General features: G+C 37.9%; 1 protein-coding gene and 1 long non-coding RNA gene across 2 annotated transcripts in view; one reads left to right on the top strand and one right to left on the bottom strand.

Annotated features, from left to right (window-relative positions):
- The first annotated feature begins 931 nt into the window (after positions 1-931).
- On the top strand, positions 932-1,408 carry LOC114360321 (uncharacterized). The gene is made up of 2 exons (XR_003656508.1): positions 932-998; positions 1,334-1,408. It is a non-coding gene; the product is annotated as an uncharacterized LOC114360321 (long non-coding RNA).
- An 11,340-nt stretch (positions 1,409-12,748) lies between these two features.
- The window catches only part of FoxK (forkhead box K), a 60,254-nt gene continuing 54,149 nt past the window's right edge, over positions 12,749-18,853 (bottom strand). Inside the window, exons 8-12 of the mRNA XM_028315002.1 lie at positions 18,515-18,593; positions 17,708-17,803; positions 16,439-16,541; positions 14,583-14,688; positions 12,749-13,160 (exon numbers count right to left, since the gene is read on the bottom strand). Of these exons, the coding sequence (XP_028170803.1) occupies positions 13,128-13,160; positions 14,583-14,688; positions 16,439-16,541; positions 17,708-17,803; positions 18,515-18,593 (417 nt within the window). The 3' untranslated portion in view covers positions 12,749-13,127. The remainder of the gene's footprint in view (positions 13,161-14,582; positions 14,689-16,438; positions 16,542-17,707; positions 17,804-18,514; positions 18,594-18,853) is intronic.

Raw genomic sequence — 18,853 nt, 5'->3', positions numbered from 1 at the left:
GACCGTAACATAGATATAATTATAACGCTTTTAAAATTAGTACTATTTAATAATACAAGTTTTAAGTTTAATTTCATCTATATTAATAATTTCGTCAAGGGGTACGGTAGACTGGATCGAAACCTTATATGAATAACAAAGCATAAAAAAATATCGATTTTGAGTCGACAACATATATCCGCAAAATTCGGATAATGGAGAATTTCGTTAAATTCCGATGGCACTGACAAACAAACCGCTGTCGCCATCTTTAGTAGTTCACCATCCACTCACTATGCGATCAGCGCCAAAACCTTATACTATTTGCTGGGTTGTCATCGATCCATAAATAAATGGAGATCAGTGCGTTTCGCGATTTTTATGATAGAGTAGAACTACACTGAACTGTCCTTTATTTGACACTGACAGGAGGGCCACCGTCAATAGCGGATCGCTAGTTCCGACTTTTGCCACGGTGGAAACCACAGTGGAAACCATGTAGTTAAACGAAGATGGTGGCGCCCTTCTGTCAATGTCGTCGGTGGGACATTTCAGTGTAGTTCATCTATATACTCTTTGTTATGTGTTTTTTCTTTAAACCTGGTATTGGCCGATTAAACCACAGAAAAAGAATATTAGCCATAACCATAGAAGTTGAAGTTCAAATGTCAATGTCATTTAGTTTCGCACAGTGATAAATTCCAGTGACATGCAATTTTTGTATTGGCAAAATATTTGTAAGAAACTGCAAACAAATGCAAATGTGCAGTCGATGTGTGGAATGCGACAACATTATACTCGGTAAGCGGCTTAATATTTTTTTTATTTAACCCGACAAATAATAATAAATGACCACATACATAGCCTGTGTTGAGTTGTTATCAACATATATAGAAACAGACACGATTTTTGCACCGTTTTTTCTGATAACGGAATAGACTCCTTCACTATGAAACCTTTTTCCTAAAAAGCAAAAAGCTGCTTCTGCTGCATCACAAGATTTATTTGATGACTTTCAGGTAAGTTAATAGTGTAGGTCACTGAGTAAAGTAATAAATATAGAGGTGGGAGGATATACCTACACCTACATACATTTACAATACTTATTATTATTTGAATATTTGTCTAAAAATAAAATATATTTCTCTTATTAAACTCAGTTAGCTCAGATGGTAAGAGCGCGACAACGGAGAAGTCGAGGATGTAGGTTCAATTCCTGCATGTGGTGTATTTTTTCATCCCATCTTATTAAATTTGTTTAATAAGAGTAACACAATATAGCATTAAAAATTTAAATTAAATCTTTAAATTAAAGCTTTCAATTGGCTATTCATAAATATATTTCTCTTTTAAGGTTGATAACGAAGAGTTGACGCTAATCGAGGATTCATTGATGATTGATGATGCTTCTTCGGACAACAAGAAAAAACAGCCACTGTCAGTCAGCAGTGATGATGCTTTTTTGGACAACAAGGAAAAACAGCTGCTGTCAGTCGGCAGTGATTTTATTTCTTTAGAAGAAGAAGAGAAAGAAAACATATCAAATGGCGGGCAGACCCCCGAAAAAACGTAAATATTCAAGCAGGTTTAGTACAGAATATCAGCCCCCCCAGGACTAACTATTTATATTTAGCACTTTCAAATAACACCATTTAAGTATCAGTACATTCAGTTGGTTCTATGATTTATGAATGTGTTCAATGTTACGTGCAATCCGAATTGGCAAGAAATTTTAGATAATTTACAAGGCACTAAAAAAGAACATAGACCCGATTTAATTGCCAGAATTTTTAAACTTAAATTGGAGGAACTTTTAGATGACATTACAATAAAACATATTTTTGGAATACCGAGTGCGAGGTTTTACACTATTGAATTTCAGAAACGTGGGCTTCCACGTGCGCATAATGCTTATTATTCTAAGAAATGAAGATAAACCAAGGTCATCAGTAGATAATGATAAATTTGTGTGTGCAGAAATACCTGACCCAGATAAAGACCAACTTTTTCAGACTGTATCAAAAAACTTAAAACAAAGAGATTTATAGAGGAGAGTAAACCTTAAAAATATGCGACGTAGTTTGTTTGCGGTTCTTCGACGCTTGCGCTTTGGAACCGCGTTAAACTTAGTTTTTAAGTAAATATTGATGTCAACAAATGGTAAAAATATTTTTTGACATAACACTTTTCTGACTATTAATAAGAGTTATTTACATAACCTATATTAACGATTGAATTTGATTGTTTTGTTAATTTGTCTTAGTTTATTTTGAATGTTGATTTAAAATAAAAATAATTTGTGTAAAAACTTTTGCAGTTTTTATTTACCATATTTATTAAACACAACTAACGAAGCTATATATGAATCTATATTTAATATTCTTTGAGAACCGATGACTANAGCTTTCTCCAGTAACACTGATATTATTATACTGTGACTCATCAAAGTCATCATTGTCAAAAATATTGACAAATCGCGAACTGTCACGGCCAAAAAACTGACACGCGTCCGTCCTCCGTAAGCGCCACCGCGCGACTGATTGAGATTGTCCAAGCCGTCATGGACGATTTTTTCCACATTTTTTAACATAGTAACTAAATAAGACGCAATATAAAAATTTCATCCGTTAAAAGCCCTCAAGTTATTTCTGAACTTTAGTTTAGTAAAAGATTTAGAATCTCAAATCGCTTATTTTTAAAATAAAACCATAAATAGAAAACGAATAGAGGTAACTTTGGGAATTTATTCTATCGAGTCAACTTCATCAAATCGTGTTTCCATCCGTTAATAGCCCTAGAAAATATCCTCAACTATGCCCAATAAAAATCTTAGCCTTTAATTTTACTGTTTAGTACCTCAAAAATGAAAAATGAAAACCTCATTTTCGCCATTTTCTCTGCTACCCGGCCCCGCACGCTGAAACTTACCTGGGCAACAATATATTGCTTATTTATACGCGATACCGAACTTCATTAATATCCGACTACCCGAACTAAGAGTAACTATGATTCCACTTGGGTTAGGTATTTGGGGTATATAAAACATTTATTAAAATACCAGATCGAGTGTCGGATCAATTTCCAATTTGTAACTTTTAGGCCGAATCATTACGATTTGCCGACGGATAAATTGTAAGTTAACCTTTTAGGCTTAGGACTCATAGATGTATTTGTTAAGCCAACAGAAAAGTCAGGCCCTAGGTTGCACCATACCATGTTACTTAAACTGTCATCTCATACACATCAAGTGTGTCAAACTCTATACAAAAACACCGGTTAAAGTTATAGTTACTGTTATAGTTATAGTACGGGCGGGGCAGAAAAGTTCTCGAGTGGCGACCACGAGCCGGAAAACGTAGTGTGGGCAGGCCTCCCACTAGATGGACCGACGATCTGGTGAAGGTCGCGGGAGGTGCCTGCATGCGGGCGGCGCAGGACCGGTCTTTGTGGAAAACCTTGAGGGATGCCTTTGTCCAGCAGTGGACGTTTTTCGGCTGAAACGAACGATATTTATAGTTAGTGTCTAAAAATAAGGTAGATTGGCAACCTGTGTCACTCACAATCCAAGTGAATACGATGATTAATAATTACATAATTCCTAGACACGACTTGTGTACTCAGCTTTAATTTACACAGCGGCTAACGAGTTAAAACTTGTATCCGTCCGTCAGTTGTTTAGACAGAAACTTTATCAGAACTTCCCGGATCAGTTATAACGAAATAATTGAATCATTTATTACTTTATTAATGAAACTGAACAATTTTGATTCGTTCCAACATTGTTAGGAAATTTCGGCACAACTGAGTTGATACAACAATGCAAAAGTTGTTTGCGTTCTTCATCCATTCGTTTGTAAACATGACAATATCCGTCATCATAGCAATAAGAGAGTGAAAATGTTTGTTTATAGCCTGACCAGGAACATAAAAACCCTGGCATAGAGGCGCGTCAATTGCATTTGATAGTGCAACACTGAGTACAGTCGTACCTGTGTTAAATTAATATGCTAACTTTATGTATCAGGATTCAGGATTACGGGCTAATTTGATGTTTTCATAAATTAACGAAAAAATATTATTATAGGTAACCTGGTTTAAATAAATTAAATGAAACCATCAATCGAGCTAGAAGGATTTATTTTATTATTCATCAATAATCAAATTCAGAACTTGAATATTCAACTGCAATGTTTGCTCATGAACGCTTCAAACTCGGTACTTCTTTCCCAATTCCATAAAATTCAACACTTAGAAAGTGACATTTTTTTTTAAAATAGGTAGTTGAAACAAACCACAGCTAATTTTCATAGTGGACTGTACTATGCGATAAACATGTCAGTCAATTTGACAACCTTTGTCGGAAATATTATTCAATGAAAATATTGTCCGAACCCTTGGTATTTCTCTTCGACAAATACTTTAACACATTGTGAACGACTTTTCTTTCACGACTATAAAAAGATTTTAGCAATTTAATTCACAAAATCAATTGCGCACATTTAAAATAAAGTTTGTTTACACTTTGACAGCAATAGACTGACATGCAAGGTGACATGTCAATGAAGTTTTCAGTTACTGTTGCCATTAAAAGAAATTAGTACCATTAGTTTTCCGCAACATGGCGAGGGTTTTTATGTTCCTGGTCGGGCTATACCTTGATTTTTCTTAGGCTGGGTTGCACCATCTTACTTTGACTTTGACAAACTTCAAAAATCTGTCAAACTCCATACTAAATACATCGGTTATCTGTGGTTATCGCTATAGTTACAGTTAAAGTTAGATGGTGCAACTCAGCTTTAGACTTGTTGAAATGTCGACATTTTTTATTTATTCAAACACTGATCATTTATATTACTTCATGATGTAATACATAGAAATCACTGTAGTAAACTGAATTTACCACATACACTCGACAGCAAATAAATCGCACCACCCGCGACGCGAACTTTAAAGATTTTCTTTTGACACAATAATGGTGCCCTAACAATATTGGTGTTATTTGAAAGCCCAATAAATATCCTTAAAGAAAAACACATTTAATTTCTTAATAAATGATTAACATATAGTTACCATAAATGTGACTTGAAAAAAGACCTCACTTTGGGCTCACCTCTGGGATCAATTAGACCAAATTTTATGGTTATAAAACCAAATAATGATCACACGTGTCCTCTTTAACAGATGGATAGCGATTAATCCCAACTTAACAGTTTTATAGTCATAAAAAATGGCTATAGCGTAACTACCTATTTTTTGAAGAAGTGACTCTGGATCCTTGTAAAGTCACATTTTTGGGGTAAAAACCTTTCCTTTAATAAAATGAAGTTTAGAACTAGGCTTTTAAATGGTGCCAATATTGGTGGGAAGTAGGGATACATACGTTTGAAAATGCATGTCGCGGGTGGTGCGATTTATTTGCTGTCGAGTGTATTTTGACTAAGGTGTAGATTTTGTTTAAGCTTGTAGAGTTAGGGCTGATTTTTCAACCGTCGGATAACTTTTAACTAAAGAATAAGTTTGGCACATTGACAGTTTTAGTACGGGAAATATGTCAAAATGACAAGGTTATTCTTCAGTTAAAAAATATCTGACGATTGAAAAATCAGCCCTTAGAAGCTTGACTCTACATGAGATCTTATAACTTTTTTTACAATGCGAGCCATTATGGTCACGTCTTGGTAACATTTTACATGAAAATGTTTTTGGTGGAATAACCTACTCATTGTTTATAAATAAACATTTCCAGCTCTACAGGGTGTTAGGTAAATGGGTATATGAGCGGACACCAGCCCATGTTAACATGGTCGTATAAATGGTATGGTGAAGTCAGAAATTTGATAGTATAATTTAAATTTTTTAAATTTTCATACAAAATTAATTTTATAAAATCCGATTTGTATGAAAATAAAATAATTAAAATGAAGATATCAATTTTCTGACTTCACTATACCATTTATATGACCGTGTTAACATGGGCTAGTGTCGGCTCATATACCCATTTACCTAACACCCTGTATATTATAGCATTTCTTCACTCCTGTAAAAAAGAAAAGGTAGACTGAAGAAAGGTGCGAAATGAAACCAACCGCTAAAGGAGATAAAATACGTTTATTTCTTAAAATTTGTCAAATAATCAGACACGGATATCCGGAACAACCAATATCTCTCGGAATGGGAACGTTTCCCGCATTCTATTTTATATAGTATGCCATATACACAACAAAAATTATATATATAATTATGTATCGCGTACAAACTAGTTTACATTATTTAGACACAAAGTACCTATTAGCATTTTAAATGCCTTATAATCTAATATAATCATTCTCGTTCCCGAATCGAAGTAGATACCATACTCTCCACTTGCACATTCCTTTAAAGTGCCCCATTATGACGTCATTGCTTGAGCAGCCATTTTGGCTTGTGCAAATTAATTGTTGTATTTATACTCTTAACGCTTTGAAGGTAGTTCCGAACCAAAATTGAATGTAAATTATTTGCGAGCGCAACAGCTGTCAATGTATAAACACTGTGGGAATTCGAAGACGTTGTGCTAATATTTTAGTCGGCGCGTTAACGAGAAAAGCTTTGACGTTTCAACGAAATATTATTGTTTTTGCTGTGTCATGCTTTGTTATTAATTTGGAACAAGTAAATTGGCTTGTGTAACACGTAAGGGATGAGAAGATATTGTATTGCAACTAAGACGATTGACGCCAACGATTGATTTAATTCGTTTGAGCACAGCCAAAAAACGTTTACGCTAGGCCAACCTTTTTGAATGGAATTACTATCAATGACGTCACATTTGCCAGTTACTAAAACAAATGAATGTGGTCATTGATTTCAAATCTAATAGGTTAACTCAAAACCTACAAACTTCACAGATGTGTGTAGGCACATTTTCTCACTAGATTATTGTGTTTCTATTTATTGTTTGAACAATCGTCTTCTAACTTCACAGCGACAAGACAGACATAATGGGGCAACCCACAGACCAACCGATACGTTTCATTTAAAAGAAGCCTCTCACTAAACATAATTCACAAATATAATATTTAAATGCTAAAATACATACTAAGTGCGTCGTCGTGGTCACTGGACTATCTACCATATTGTATAGCGGTACTACACGATATATTAGTTTACAATTTTAATTATTATTGTTTTATAGATATTATAATATTTTTGTACACCTAAACCGAGTTATTAACGTTAAGTGACAGGAGCTCTAAACTAAATCACAAGGGTTTAAAACAGCTATTTTCGCTCGCTTATCAAACATGTCTTTTCACTATTCCTAACTATTCAACTTTTATATAATTTATACTACTGCAATTTTACATCTCTTATACATTATATACTTGCAGTTTCCCATACATAACGGTGATACAATAGATAATACAGACATGGTAATAAGAATATTGAGAATTACACATTTATTATTAATTGTAAACTAAATACAATCGCACCGTGCGGTAATTATTCGAGGTTAGTCACCTATCATGTTTGGTAAACCAGCGAATCTCGTGCTAAACGAATTTGATCGACATATTTTATTATCATTGCATAAATAAAGCTTAAAATCCAACTTACTAACTAATGTTGATATATTTAAGGCGTGTTTACACTTTGCAAAATTAAAGGCGCATTGACATCGAATTTAATGTGATACATTTCGACAACAACAAATTGTTGCAACATAAGATTGGGACATCTCTCACAGTTGTTGGTAAGGGTGCTTTAAGTTTTGTATTTTTGTCGGATACTAAGGATACTAAAACGTATCCAGGTAATTGGGAGAAGGGTAAGTTTCAATGTATTTTAAACGAATTTATTTAAAGCTATAGGTGCTACAGTGACTTTTCAATAGACAATTTATCCTACTTGCATTGCGGAAACCCTATAACACAACTGTAATAGAGATGTATTACTAAGCTGAAATTTAACGAACGGTGCCTAGGTATATTGAGACAAATATATCAATGTGAGTTAAAAAAGTTTTCTTCAGAAAAAGTATTTTAACGTAGGGTGGGTGTACCAGTAAATAAGCGATATTTTAAAAGTAATTTTGATATTGTGACTCAATTATTACAACAATCATTGCAAAAAAAAGAATTAACTACTCCTTGTCTATCATAGAATCAAGTAGCTTATTCCAATTTTCTTAATAGCTGTAAGGTTTATTTTTATTTAACAATCAATGTGGAAAGTCGCAATGTGCCTAAGGTTGACCAGATCGTACCAAGTCGTGTTTGTCGCTTTCATTTAGACTAATGATTGGTAGAAGTACGGCAGTGCTACCAAACGTAACAAAAGTGGCGGGAAATTCGACAGATTGTTAATATTTTGATGTGAAATTAGAAATGGTGTACTACTGGTTCCTGGTGTGGGACTGGTGCACCCACCCTAACTAAGAACAAAAAATCGCGGTGCATCAACTTCCTATTTATTTACTATGACTATTATTAAATTGGTGTCTTGGTTGCTTAAATATTGGTTACAAAAATAACTTTTTTTATTAACGACTTTCTTGTGGCATAGATCATTACAACTTTAGACGTATCGGAACGAAAGCGAAAACGAATGGTATTTCCATCCATCTATCTAGCTTCAGTATTTTATTATTGTGAAACTATATTTGAAACTCAATTCAGACTCAAGATTGGGATTGGTTGAACTTCAATACTAACACCAATCAGGCTTAAATATATCTTGTTCTGATTGCCAATAAAAAAATACGCAAGTACCTATATCATTATGTAATCTTTACTTTAACATCATAACGTCTTATGTTGACAATATTTATGTAACATAATAAGATACGGTCCGTTACGCGTTATTTTATGTATTTTCCTCGACCAAGCGATTCGCTCGCGCCATATTGGCCGCCGTTACATTTTACGTGTGGCCCAAACTGCGCGTGACGGTTATTGGTACGTAAATATGAACGCCTAAACAAAATGACTGTAGTTTCACCCAGTTGGTGTTGAAAATTACTTTTGTAGTGTCGACTGATGGGCCATAAACTCTTAAAATCATTGTTTACTGACACACAGCACTTACAAATACAATAAATTGGAAACACTGTCGAAATATTTTAGTGTTGAACAAACGTTTAGAATACTTTGGTTGCTGACTCTACGATAATATTTTTATATCAGTGACGTGTATTGTTTTTAGGCATCACTAAAGCACTTTGTACTTACGTCAAGCTATTAATAAATTTAGTATATTTGATGGTCTCGAATTCTATAAAAAAATTGTGTTAAGTAACGAAAATTAGGGTGACCAATTTGTCCTTGGACTTTTGTTTTGGTAGGCACAGTATAATGACATAAGTTGTTTATTATCTTTACCACAAGAAACTCGAAGTTTCACACGAGCGCAGGCAGCATTAATATTGAGCATTATTTCTAATTCTTTAGTCCATATTAGGGATACGTCATACACTTGTTATGAAAAATGTTTAAACGGTCATGAGATAATGTATAACGTAATGAATATCCTTAATATACACCAATTACGAATATCTAACTATATTAAGGTTCACGTGGCAAAATAAAGGAACTATTGTTTTAAAACGAAACTTCTACTTTTCTATTATGAAAAACAACTCAAGACTATAAACTAGGTCGTGATCTGACGAACAAAATGTAAATCGCTAGTTTTATATTCAAATTTCACGATATTAATGTTGCTCTCACAAAATTAATGGACGATGCATTTCCCAAATATATTTCCAGTCAATGAAAATATTACAGGAATATTCCCGACCTGGATTTTTTTCCGGGAACTTTACGGGTAACAATGGGAATAAATAAGTAAGCATGTTTCACGGCAACTAATAGGAAAGCTACAAATACTATGTCTGTGTACAAATATCTTTGATATTAGAGGCCATATTTACTTTTGAATTCAGTAATTAATATTTCAAATTCTCTCGAATCTTTCAACAGTTACATAAGTACCGAATTATATTTTATTTTGATTAATTTTGTTATTAATTTTATAACTAACACTTCTACTGTTCTAAAGAAAATGAGAGTCAAACAACATCAACAGTGTGATATATTTAGATTAAATGTAAATTTTCCTATAAATGGTCGATCCAAAGGGTTAAATATGGTAAATTATGTTGTACTCCGATATAAATTCGTTCAATGCATTCCTACAAACGCATCTTGAAACAATACCGAATAACCACATAAGTTATTCACTAACAAATGGTTAATTTTACAATTTATTAAATTTTAATTAAATATTTTGAGAATATGAATGAAGCTACGTTTCAAATAATATTAATTCAGGATGCCGTTTAATTGAAAATTAATTAAACCTTTAATCGGACAAGGAAGTTAAAATGTTCATTATTTTTTAACCTTAAATGGATTATCTGCCTTTAGCAGGATTAAATCCGTGTTTTTATTAAAAAATTGAAGTTTTAATGTAATTTATAATTTCGGAAGTTCCACCGACATCTATTTATCAAACAAATGATTTATCAAAGAAAACTGTTGTATTATAATTATTTCCAAGAAAAAAATAACTGTTACATAAAAAAAATGAAAATTATGTTCACTTCAGATATCGTAGACGTTATTCTACTTCGTCAACAACAGCAAAAATCAAACTTTTTCAATCAACTTTTTGGTCTACCTATAAGTTCATTAGTCTGTGGTCGGCCACAGAATACAAAAGACACGCATCATGAACCCGCAGCGTACAACTAGTGAGTTCTGTCATTTAAGTAGTGTAAATAAGTAACAATGATAGGTTACATATTTTTATTTTAACTAAACTTAAATTACATTTTATTCATTGCACTTATTAATTCATTATCGAAATGTTAGCGCCAGCTTCAAAAATTCCTGTTAAAAAAGTTAACTTTGTTTAATTAATTTCATACTTAGCGAATACATCTAAAGGGTTACAATCGGTTGTATTTTTGAAGCTGGCCATACATAGTCTGCAAGCGTACGATTAAAAACTCAATCTGTCAAAGTGACGTTTCGACGTCAAACGTGTCAGTTCAACGCGCACTCCCGACTCGGGACTAAGGGCTCGGGTATCCCGGGCCCTTAAAGCTCGTGTGAGTTTAAAAAACTAAAAACGAAAAGTATATATCCTACTGCATTACTTATCATAAAACTTAAAAGGTACCACTCGAAACAACACTTTATTCTTAGCACGTTAAGGTCTAACTCGTCACCCGCCGAGCTCTCGCGAGCCGTCTCACCAATGTTTTCACTTGTCCAATCGATCACTCCTTACGAATTATTGCTAAGATTTTACACTTCCCTACAAGAGACCCCATGTTTCTGCGATTTACTTTTCTTATTTGAGGTGTCAATAGTTAATGCTACTTCGAGAATGCTTATGATATAACAATTATCAAGTAAAATCAAAGACTTGTGTAATCAACATGCCACAAAAGAAAAATCATGCTAATAACAGATAATTAAAGTAGGTATATTGCCTGACTGCAGGTATGAGGAAGTTTTAAGCATGCACTAGCTTGTTTTATCATAATTCGTGTATTGTCGTATGTTACAGTTACAAATAGCAATATCTCTTTATGTTTACATGCATAATTATAAATATACCATTTAATTATTTAATTTATGAAACGAATACTATAAAAGTAATAGAACGAGTAAATGAGAAATATATTTAGATTTTATCCAAGCCAAGTTCAAATGATCAGACTGCCGTGATTGGTTGAATTTCAATTGGTTCAGTTGGTAAAATTTTAATTATAAGTACTACAACCAAAACGACAGCCAAATCACTTATACCGACTAGACAATTTGTAATAATAAGGCTAAGGCCTCACTAACCACGCTGATGGAGTTAAAACCAACGATTCTAATATAATTTGTCATAAATAGGCAAACGCTAGATGTAGCCTTGCCTTATCTTTCAGGATAGGAACGGACTAAGCAGACGATGGAAAGTACGCGTCGTATTAGAACAATATTGATCAATCCATTTGATAAGAGTCATTTTATTTCCCGTGTCCACGAATGAAAATTCCACCATCTACTTACACCGTATTTATGATACTTTTAGTCTCAATAAACTAACAATGACTTTTGTTGCAGAAAAATAATTTAGCGTTGTACTTTCGATGTATCTTTTCAGAAGGTAAAATTCTTATATTTTGTATTAATGACTAAATTATGTCTATTCTACACAGTTAAGTCGGAGCGTACTTTTAGAAAATTACAGAAAACTTGTTTTGCCTCCACTACACTACTTCGCTTACTCGAAGTGAATAACGAACTTCATCGAAGTACCGAATAAGTAGATTAGTGTATTCAGACACTTCGTGTTCAAACTTCAGCCCTTTGACTCGGCTGCAATAGTAACAACAATCGGAATTGGGGCGAGGCGAGGCGAAGTTGCCCGAAGCGAAGTGAAGTGCGTGCCCACATTACAACGATCAACTTCGCGAGTAGTGTAGCGCAGGCCCACGCCTCACACTATCTACTTCGATCAAGTTCGCAAATAGTGCAGCAGAGGCACACACTATCTACTTCGATCAATATCGCAGATAGTGTAGCGAAGGCCCACATTATCTACTTCGATCAACTTCGCGAGTAGTGTAGCAGAGAGACATATCAACGGGACATCTACTTCGATCAACTTCGCGAGTAGTGTAGCAGAGAGACATATCAACGCGACTATTCCCACCTTTCGTTCCCACCACTGCAACTCCTGTGTGGCNGTTTGTTGTTGTCAAAGTTGAACTGTCATTGGACCCGCAACGAAATTAATCAGAAGAACATAGGAGTTCGAAACATCAATAAACTTCGTGAATAGCAACTAACTAGCTGACCCGGCTTTGTTCCGCCTTAATGGCAATAAATAAGCAGACTTTTTTTTTATTTCGAACGGGATAAAAAGTATCCCATGTCCTTCTCCTGGCTCTAAACTACCTCCCTGACAATTTTCCGAAACATATCAATAAACATCGTAAATAGCAACTAATAGTGTCCTAAAATCGCAGAAACATGGGATGCAACGAGCTTGCGCGTTTACCTCGAGGCGCGCGTGGCGCGTCGCGCGAGTGCTACGCGCGAGACGCGCGCGGGCCGCGTGGGCGGCGGCGCGGGAGGCGCGTCACGCGGGGCCCGCGCGCCCTGTCAATACGCGCGCCGGTCTTCTAGGTCGGACATCTGCAAGGTAATGGAGGAGTTTAGTGTCCGAGTATGGCTAAGAACTCACGGCGCGATTTTCACCCGCGCCCGCGGCGGTTGTGGAATTGCGGTTTTATTTCAAAACTCACGGAAGCGGTTATTTGCGCGATTATCCTAAGAATTCACGCCGCGTGCTAAGTCACTGGAACAAAATGGTCGCCCGCCGATAGAGCGGTTTTCGCGCGGGACCGGATTACAACCGCGCCATGAGTTCTTAGGCTAAAATCTCAACTCTTGGGGGTTAGACCTTAAATACATAGGTCTAACCCCCAAGAGTTGAGATTTTTAGCTTGAATGTGCCCATCTTCTATTTAAATACGAAGTAAGCCTATGACTTAATTAGAATCAATCTCAATACAGAAACAATGGGTGGATTGCTCTAATAATGTTCTTATTTCAAATGTCCACATGCCAATAAAGTTTCAGGACCACTGGAGTACTCGTTGCCTGATCCCTGTTTCTCACCAGGTTTAACGCTGAAAGTGACAAGCAGCCAGCGAGTAGAATACAACAATAACGTGACGAAAGAGTGACGTAATTATACGACACGACGTAACTGAACATAATGAACAATGAATCAACAACTGATGTTAATTGACATTACTATTTCTCAAACGATAGAAAGTCGTCTGTGGTTAGTCTGGACAGCAAACCCGCTCTTGAAATAACGTCGTCACGAATGTTACTTCGTCTAGGCGCCCCTGGCTGGCTGAGATTTGAAGAATCCTAAGGTTTGAAGAATGGCTAGACCAGTGGCGATAAGGTCTAAGGATTCCTAGCATAAATCAGTGGCACTAAGAATGCAACTAGGAAGAGTAAAGTCCGGTCACCGAGCAGATAGAATTTCGTAATTTTAATAAATTTTCGCACGAGCAAGAAGGATGAGCGTACCGGAAAACGCAGCGTGGGACGTCCACCCAAAAGGTGGACCGACGACATTGTAAAGGTAGCAGGGAAGCGCTGGACGCAGGCCGCTTGAGCAACATAGAAAGCATTGGGGGAGGCCTATGTTCAGCAGTGGACGTTCTATGGCTGAGATGATGATGATGATGAAGAAGGATAAGTAGCTTGGGGTCATTGTACGAAGTTCTATCTGCTCGGCGACCGGACTTTAGCAGGCACGCTAGAGCTCTTCTCTCTACCAGAGTAAATACAAATGAGTAGGTCATCTTCATAGAAACGCACGGGCGCGGTTTGTATGTGAGCGCGCCAACACGTGTGCACACGCACACACTGTCAAAATTTAGCGGGGATTAGCGGGGAGCCAGCCGTGGTTGCGCCGAATTTTGTCAGTGTGTGCGTGCGCGCCGCATACGTATTGGCGCGCTCACATACAAACCGCGCTCGGTGCGTTTCTATGAAGATGACCTACTCATTTGTATTTACTCTGTCTCTACTCACGTTGTGGTGCCTGTGGCGCTTGACCGGCGGCTCGAGCGGCGCCTCCTCGATCACGAGCTCGCCGCCCAGCGCGCCGCAGTCACCGGCGCCGCCGCCGTAGTTGCCCCTGCAAACAAACACAATCAACTTGTAATAACGCGTGGCAAGAACCACAAAATACACTCGGCATCAAATAAATCGCACCTCCCGCGACTAGTACTTTCAAACGTATGCATCCCCACTTCCCACCAATATTGGCACCATTTTAAAGCCTAGTTCTAAACTTTATTTCATTATAGGAAAGGTTTTTACCCCAAAAATGTGTCTTTAGAAAATAGGTATTTACTCTTAAGCCAACTTTAAAAAACTCATTTATTTCTGTAAGTAGGCTTTAAAAAAGCACTTTTACATGTCCCAGTATTAACCCTACCACTGCACTTCAGGACAATAAATGGGCCAGTGCTCAAAAGAAGCAGCGCAAGAAACTCAGACACTATTTTATGGCTATAAAACTGTTAAGTTGGGATTAATCGCTATCCAATCCAATTTATTCCAATCGCTGTCCTTAAAGAAGACAAGTGTGATCATTATTTGATTTTATAACCATAAAATTGGTCCAATTGATCCCAGAGGTGAGCCCAAAGTGAGGCTTTTTTCAAGTCACATTTATGGTATATGTTAATCATTTATTAAGAAATTAAATGTGTTTTTCTTTAAGGATTGGGCTTTCAAATAACACCAATATTGTTGGGGCACAATGATTGTGTCAGAAGAAAATCTTTAAACTTTAAAGTTTTATTTGATGTTGAGTATAGATACAAACAGAAGACAATCACCTGTGTGAACTGTGTATGCCAAAACAAGTGAAGTGAAGATAGCAAGGCATTCGCGCTCGCACTCATTTAGACTGGTTTGCGATTGATTTATTGGCGATATCGTGTCAGTGAGCGTTGCCCGACTGCACTTTGTATGTAGATTGTCTTCTGCTCATACCCATTTTGTGCAAGAACCTTGTGAGCTCGCCGAGTTGGCTTAGCTTTGCTTATAGCACCATGCTACTTTTAACATCGGCAATCGGCGATTTTGAGCCAGTATCGATACCACAGAATACATAATAGTAGCAACAGAAATTGCACTCCTTTGTGTAGGATCAGATGCCGACATTTTAACGGTAATAATAATGCAAAATATCCAACGCACATGGTGCATTTGAAATCGCACCTTACTGCTACGCTCACAAGAGCGCATTTTTTTTGTGTTTAGAATTGATCTACGTCACCGCTCAAGCGTCAGGGTTGTATGAGCAAAGTAAAATAAATAAAAACTTAATTTTAAGAAGCATTTATTGTATTTACGATTAGAAAACTTTAATCTAGTGGAGTTTGTATAATCGTACCATCTCTAAAGTATAAGAAGAATAACAGTGCTGTTGGAACAATAAACCTTGATTGCGACTATGATCGACCGAGCGTGTATAGATACGCGTGTGCAAACAGGCGCGTGGCGGCCCGGACTGATTTGCAACTTGAAGTTGTCGCGGGCTGTAGGTAATTATCTCGGCCGGCATAGGCGAGTGACGGAGGCCTGTCGATACAGCATCGCCACTTTATGCGTTTGCACGCAGTATATGAACCACGCGTTTTAACGAATATTGTCCTTACGTCGAACCTTAAAAAAACGACCCAATCGCCAGATCTGGCGATTTTAGAGTGGGTGTGGAATGTGTGATTGCTGCATTTAGCATCTAAAAAGCTAAATCACCGATGCTACTTAGAGTAGTGTGTGTGCTGTGGCTTAATAGAAACGAGTTTCCTGGTAGCAATGTGCACCGAGTGTACCACAATAATAAGGTAGAATATACTATGCTAATTACTCACGCATAGTAGGGCGAGTGCTGGTGGATGACCACGCCCGAGGGCACCTCCTCCTCCTGAATGGACACCAAGTTTCCTCCCGTCGTCGTGCCGACAACATATTTCTCTGTGGACAAACGATCTTATAAGATTACTTAAGATTAGATACTCCTTTGCGAGGTAATGGAGTGGAGACCGTGTACTGGAAAACGAAGCGTGGGACGTCCACCCATAAGGTGGACCGACATCATAAAGGTAGCTGGAAGGCGCTGGACGCAGGCCGCTGCCAAACGGTCGGTATGGAAGTCATTGGGGGAGGCCTATGTTCAGCAGTAGTGGACGTCCTACGGCTGAAGTAATAGTGATGAGATACTCTTTACATTACAAGCCGTGTGGTGACGGCAGAGTGGAAATACATTTGTCACCAACCCCTACTCTTCCCGCGGCGTTCGTAAGAGGCAATTTAGGGACTACACATCAAACAGAGAACAGGCAGCAGCGCTCTCTGAAAAACATCAATCTTTTAAACTGCGATCTCCAACCCTCCTGCCAAGTGTGGAGATTGTGGCAAAACCCTCCACTATAGTGGAGGAGGCTCATAGTCCAGCAGTGGACTGTAAAGGGCTGTTGATGATGATGATAATGACTCTTTACATGATACAGCGTGGAACGCCTGTCAGCAAGATGAAGCGACGACATACTCGGGTAGTGGCGGTTTTTTTAGAATAGCCGGTTAGCATTATGGTGCGTCCAGACTGGGCGAATGGGCTCGCGCGGCAAACTTAACATCCTGCTCACTCAAGAGCAGAGTGAGCAGGATGACCAGCGTGCCGCGCGAGCCCGTTCGCCCAGTGTGGACGCACCATCAGGTAGTCTAATGCTCGTTTTCACCAACGATCCCTAATTTTTAAGTGACCCCTATGAAAACAAAATCCCTGATAAGTGTTACCATAGAGGTCATTTAAAAATTAGGGATTGATGGTGAAAACGAGCATTAATCCGGCAGTGGATTAATGGTAAGGTAATTTTCTGGTGATAGTCGTGAACCGCGTCCTTTGGTATCGTGCAATCAAAAGATACGAGTGCTCCGTAGCCGCTACAATTTGGAATATGCTTGCACTGAGTCACGAGTGGCCGCCACCTTTGGCGTGTCACGGCCACTTGACTCGCTTATCGCCCCTCGTTACACGTGTGCGGCTAGCGGCTTGCAACGGGAGCCGTGGTCGGTGGTCCAAGTCCGCGCGTGACAAAGATGGTTTCCTCTCAGCAACAACAACAACAAGGTGGTCTCACCCTCGCGCTCGCCGCCGGCGCCGTTGGTGACGACGGTGATCTGGTGGCCCGCCACCACCAGCCCGCTGCCGCTCGGCGTGTACGACAGCCCGTGGCCTGGAAGAAGCTCTCATTAAGAACAGCTAAAGCCTGGTCCGTGAGCACGTAGAATTTTGTCCAATGACCCCAAGGTACGCATCCTTATCGCTCGCGCGTAATTATATTGCTGTCGCGACTGTGCGACGCGCGCCCGCAGTGAGTGTGCGAGCGCGACAGCAACATAATTACGCGCGAGCGAGATACACAATTTGTAATTGAAATCACATCTTCAGATTTGTCGCTACTAGTACGCCTCCTCTGTGAATCCATTTCAAAACACATCCGTTCATTTCGCCATCTTGCTACTGAGGAAGCGAACTACTAATGTGTGTGTTCATTCGTTTCGCGGCATACTGTGTCACTGCAAAGGTACGCTGCCGACGCATGCGTGTGCATGTTTGTAATATATTCTGTAGTAGCACGAAAAACTTTCGAGATCGAATCGTTTGCGTATTCGAATTGCCATCAAAAGATTTAGTACCAAAACTACAACAGCGCCCTTGTGAACGTGTCGTAAAGTGAACTTAGTATTAAAAATGGTTGCAAGAAACTTATTTTGAGAACCAAAATTGTCACGTTATCGTTTAATTCGAAGGTTGAGTATCGAATTTTGTCGAATACGCAAACGATTCGAAGAAGAAAGTAGTTAATTCTAGAGATACTGGACCTTTGTATCGTATACACTTTGTGTTAATTTATGTAAGTTTGTTTGTGAAACTTGTTAGGTACCTGGCGATCCCGGCGCACTCTGGCTGACGTGCGGGAACAAATACTGCGACTGCGCGCCGCCCAGCCGTTGTTGGCCCGCCTGGAAGAACAACACGTAAATAAATATACTTTCACATTATATAAAGGCTCAAAATAAGCAGCGGGAAAATGATAAACAACGTAGTTTTCATCCAGAAATACTTAGGCGAAGTATAACACAACCGGCCTTAGATATTTGGACGTAGTTATGCTACAACGTTCCAACCCACAAGGTGGTCAAAATTGAGTTTTTGAGCCCAAGCTAGGTATTTTGGGTGGCCCTATCTAGTGCTGAAGACACTGACTCTCTTACGACAATAA

Source organism: Ostrinia furnacalis, unplaced genomic scaffold (assembly GCF_004193835.3).
Source record: "Ostrinia furnacalis isolate ACB-3 unplaced genomic scaffold, ASM419383v2 OfSCF4936, whole genome shotgun sequence".
Taxonomy (NCBI): domain Eukaryota; kingdom Metazoa; phylum Arthropoda; class Insecta; order Lepidoptera; family Crambidae; genus Ostrinia; species Ostrinia furnacalis.
Note: the sequence above shows the minus strand (reverse complement) of the source record. Positions and strands in the feature narration are given on the sequence as shown.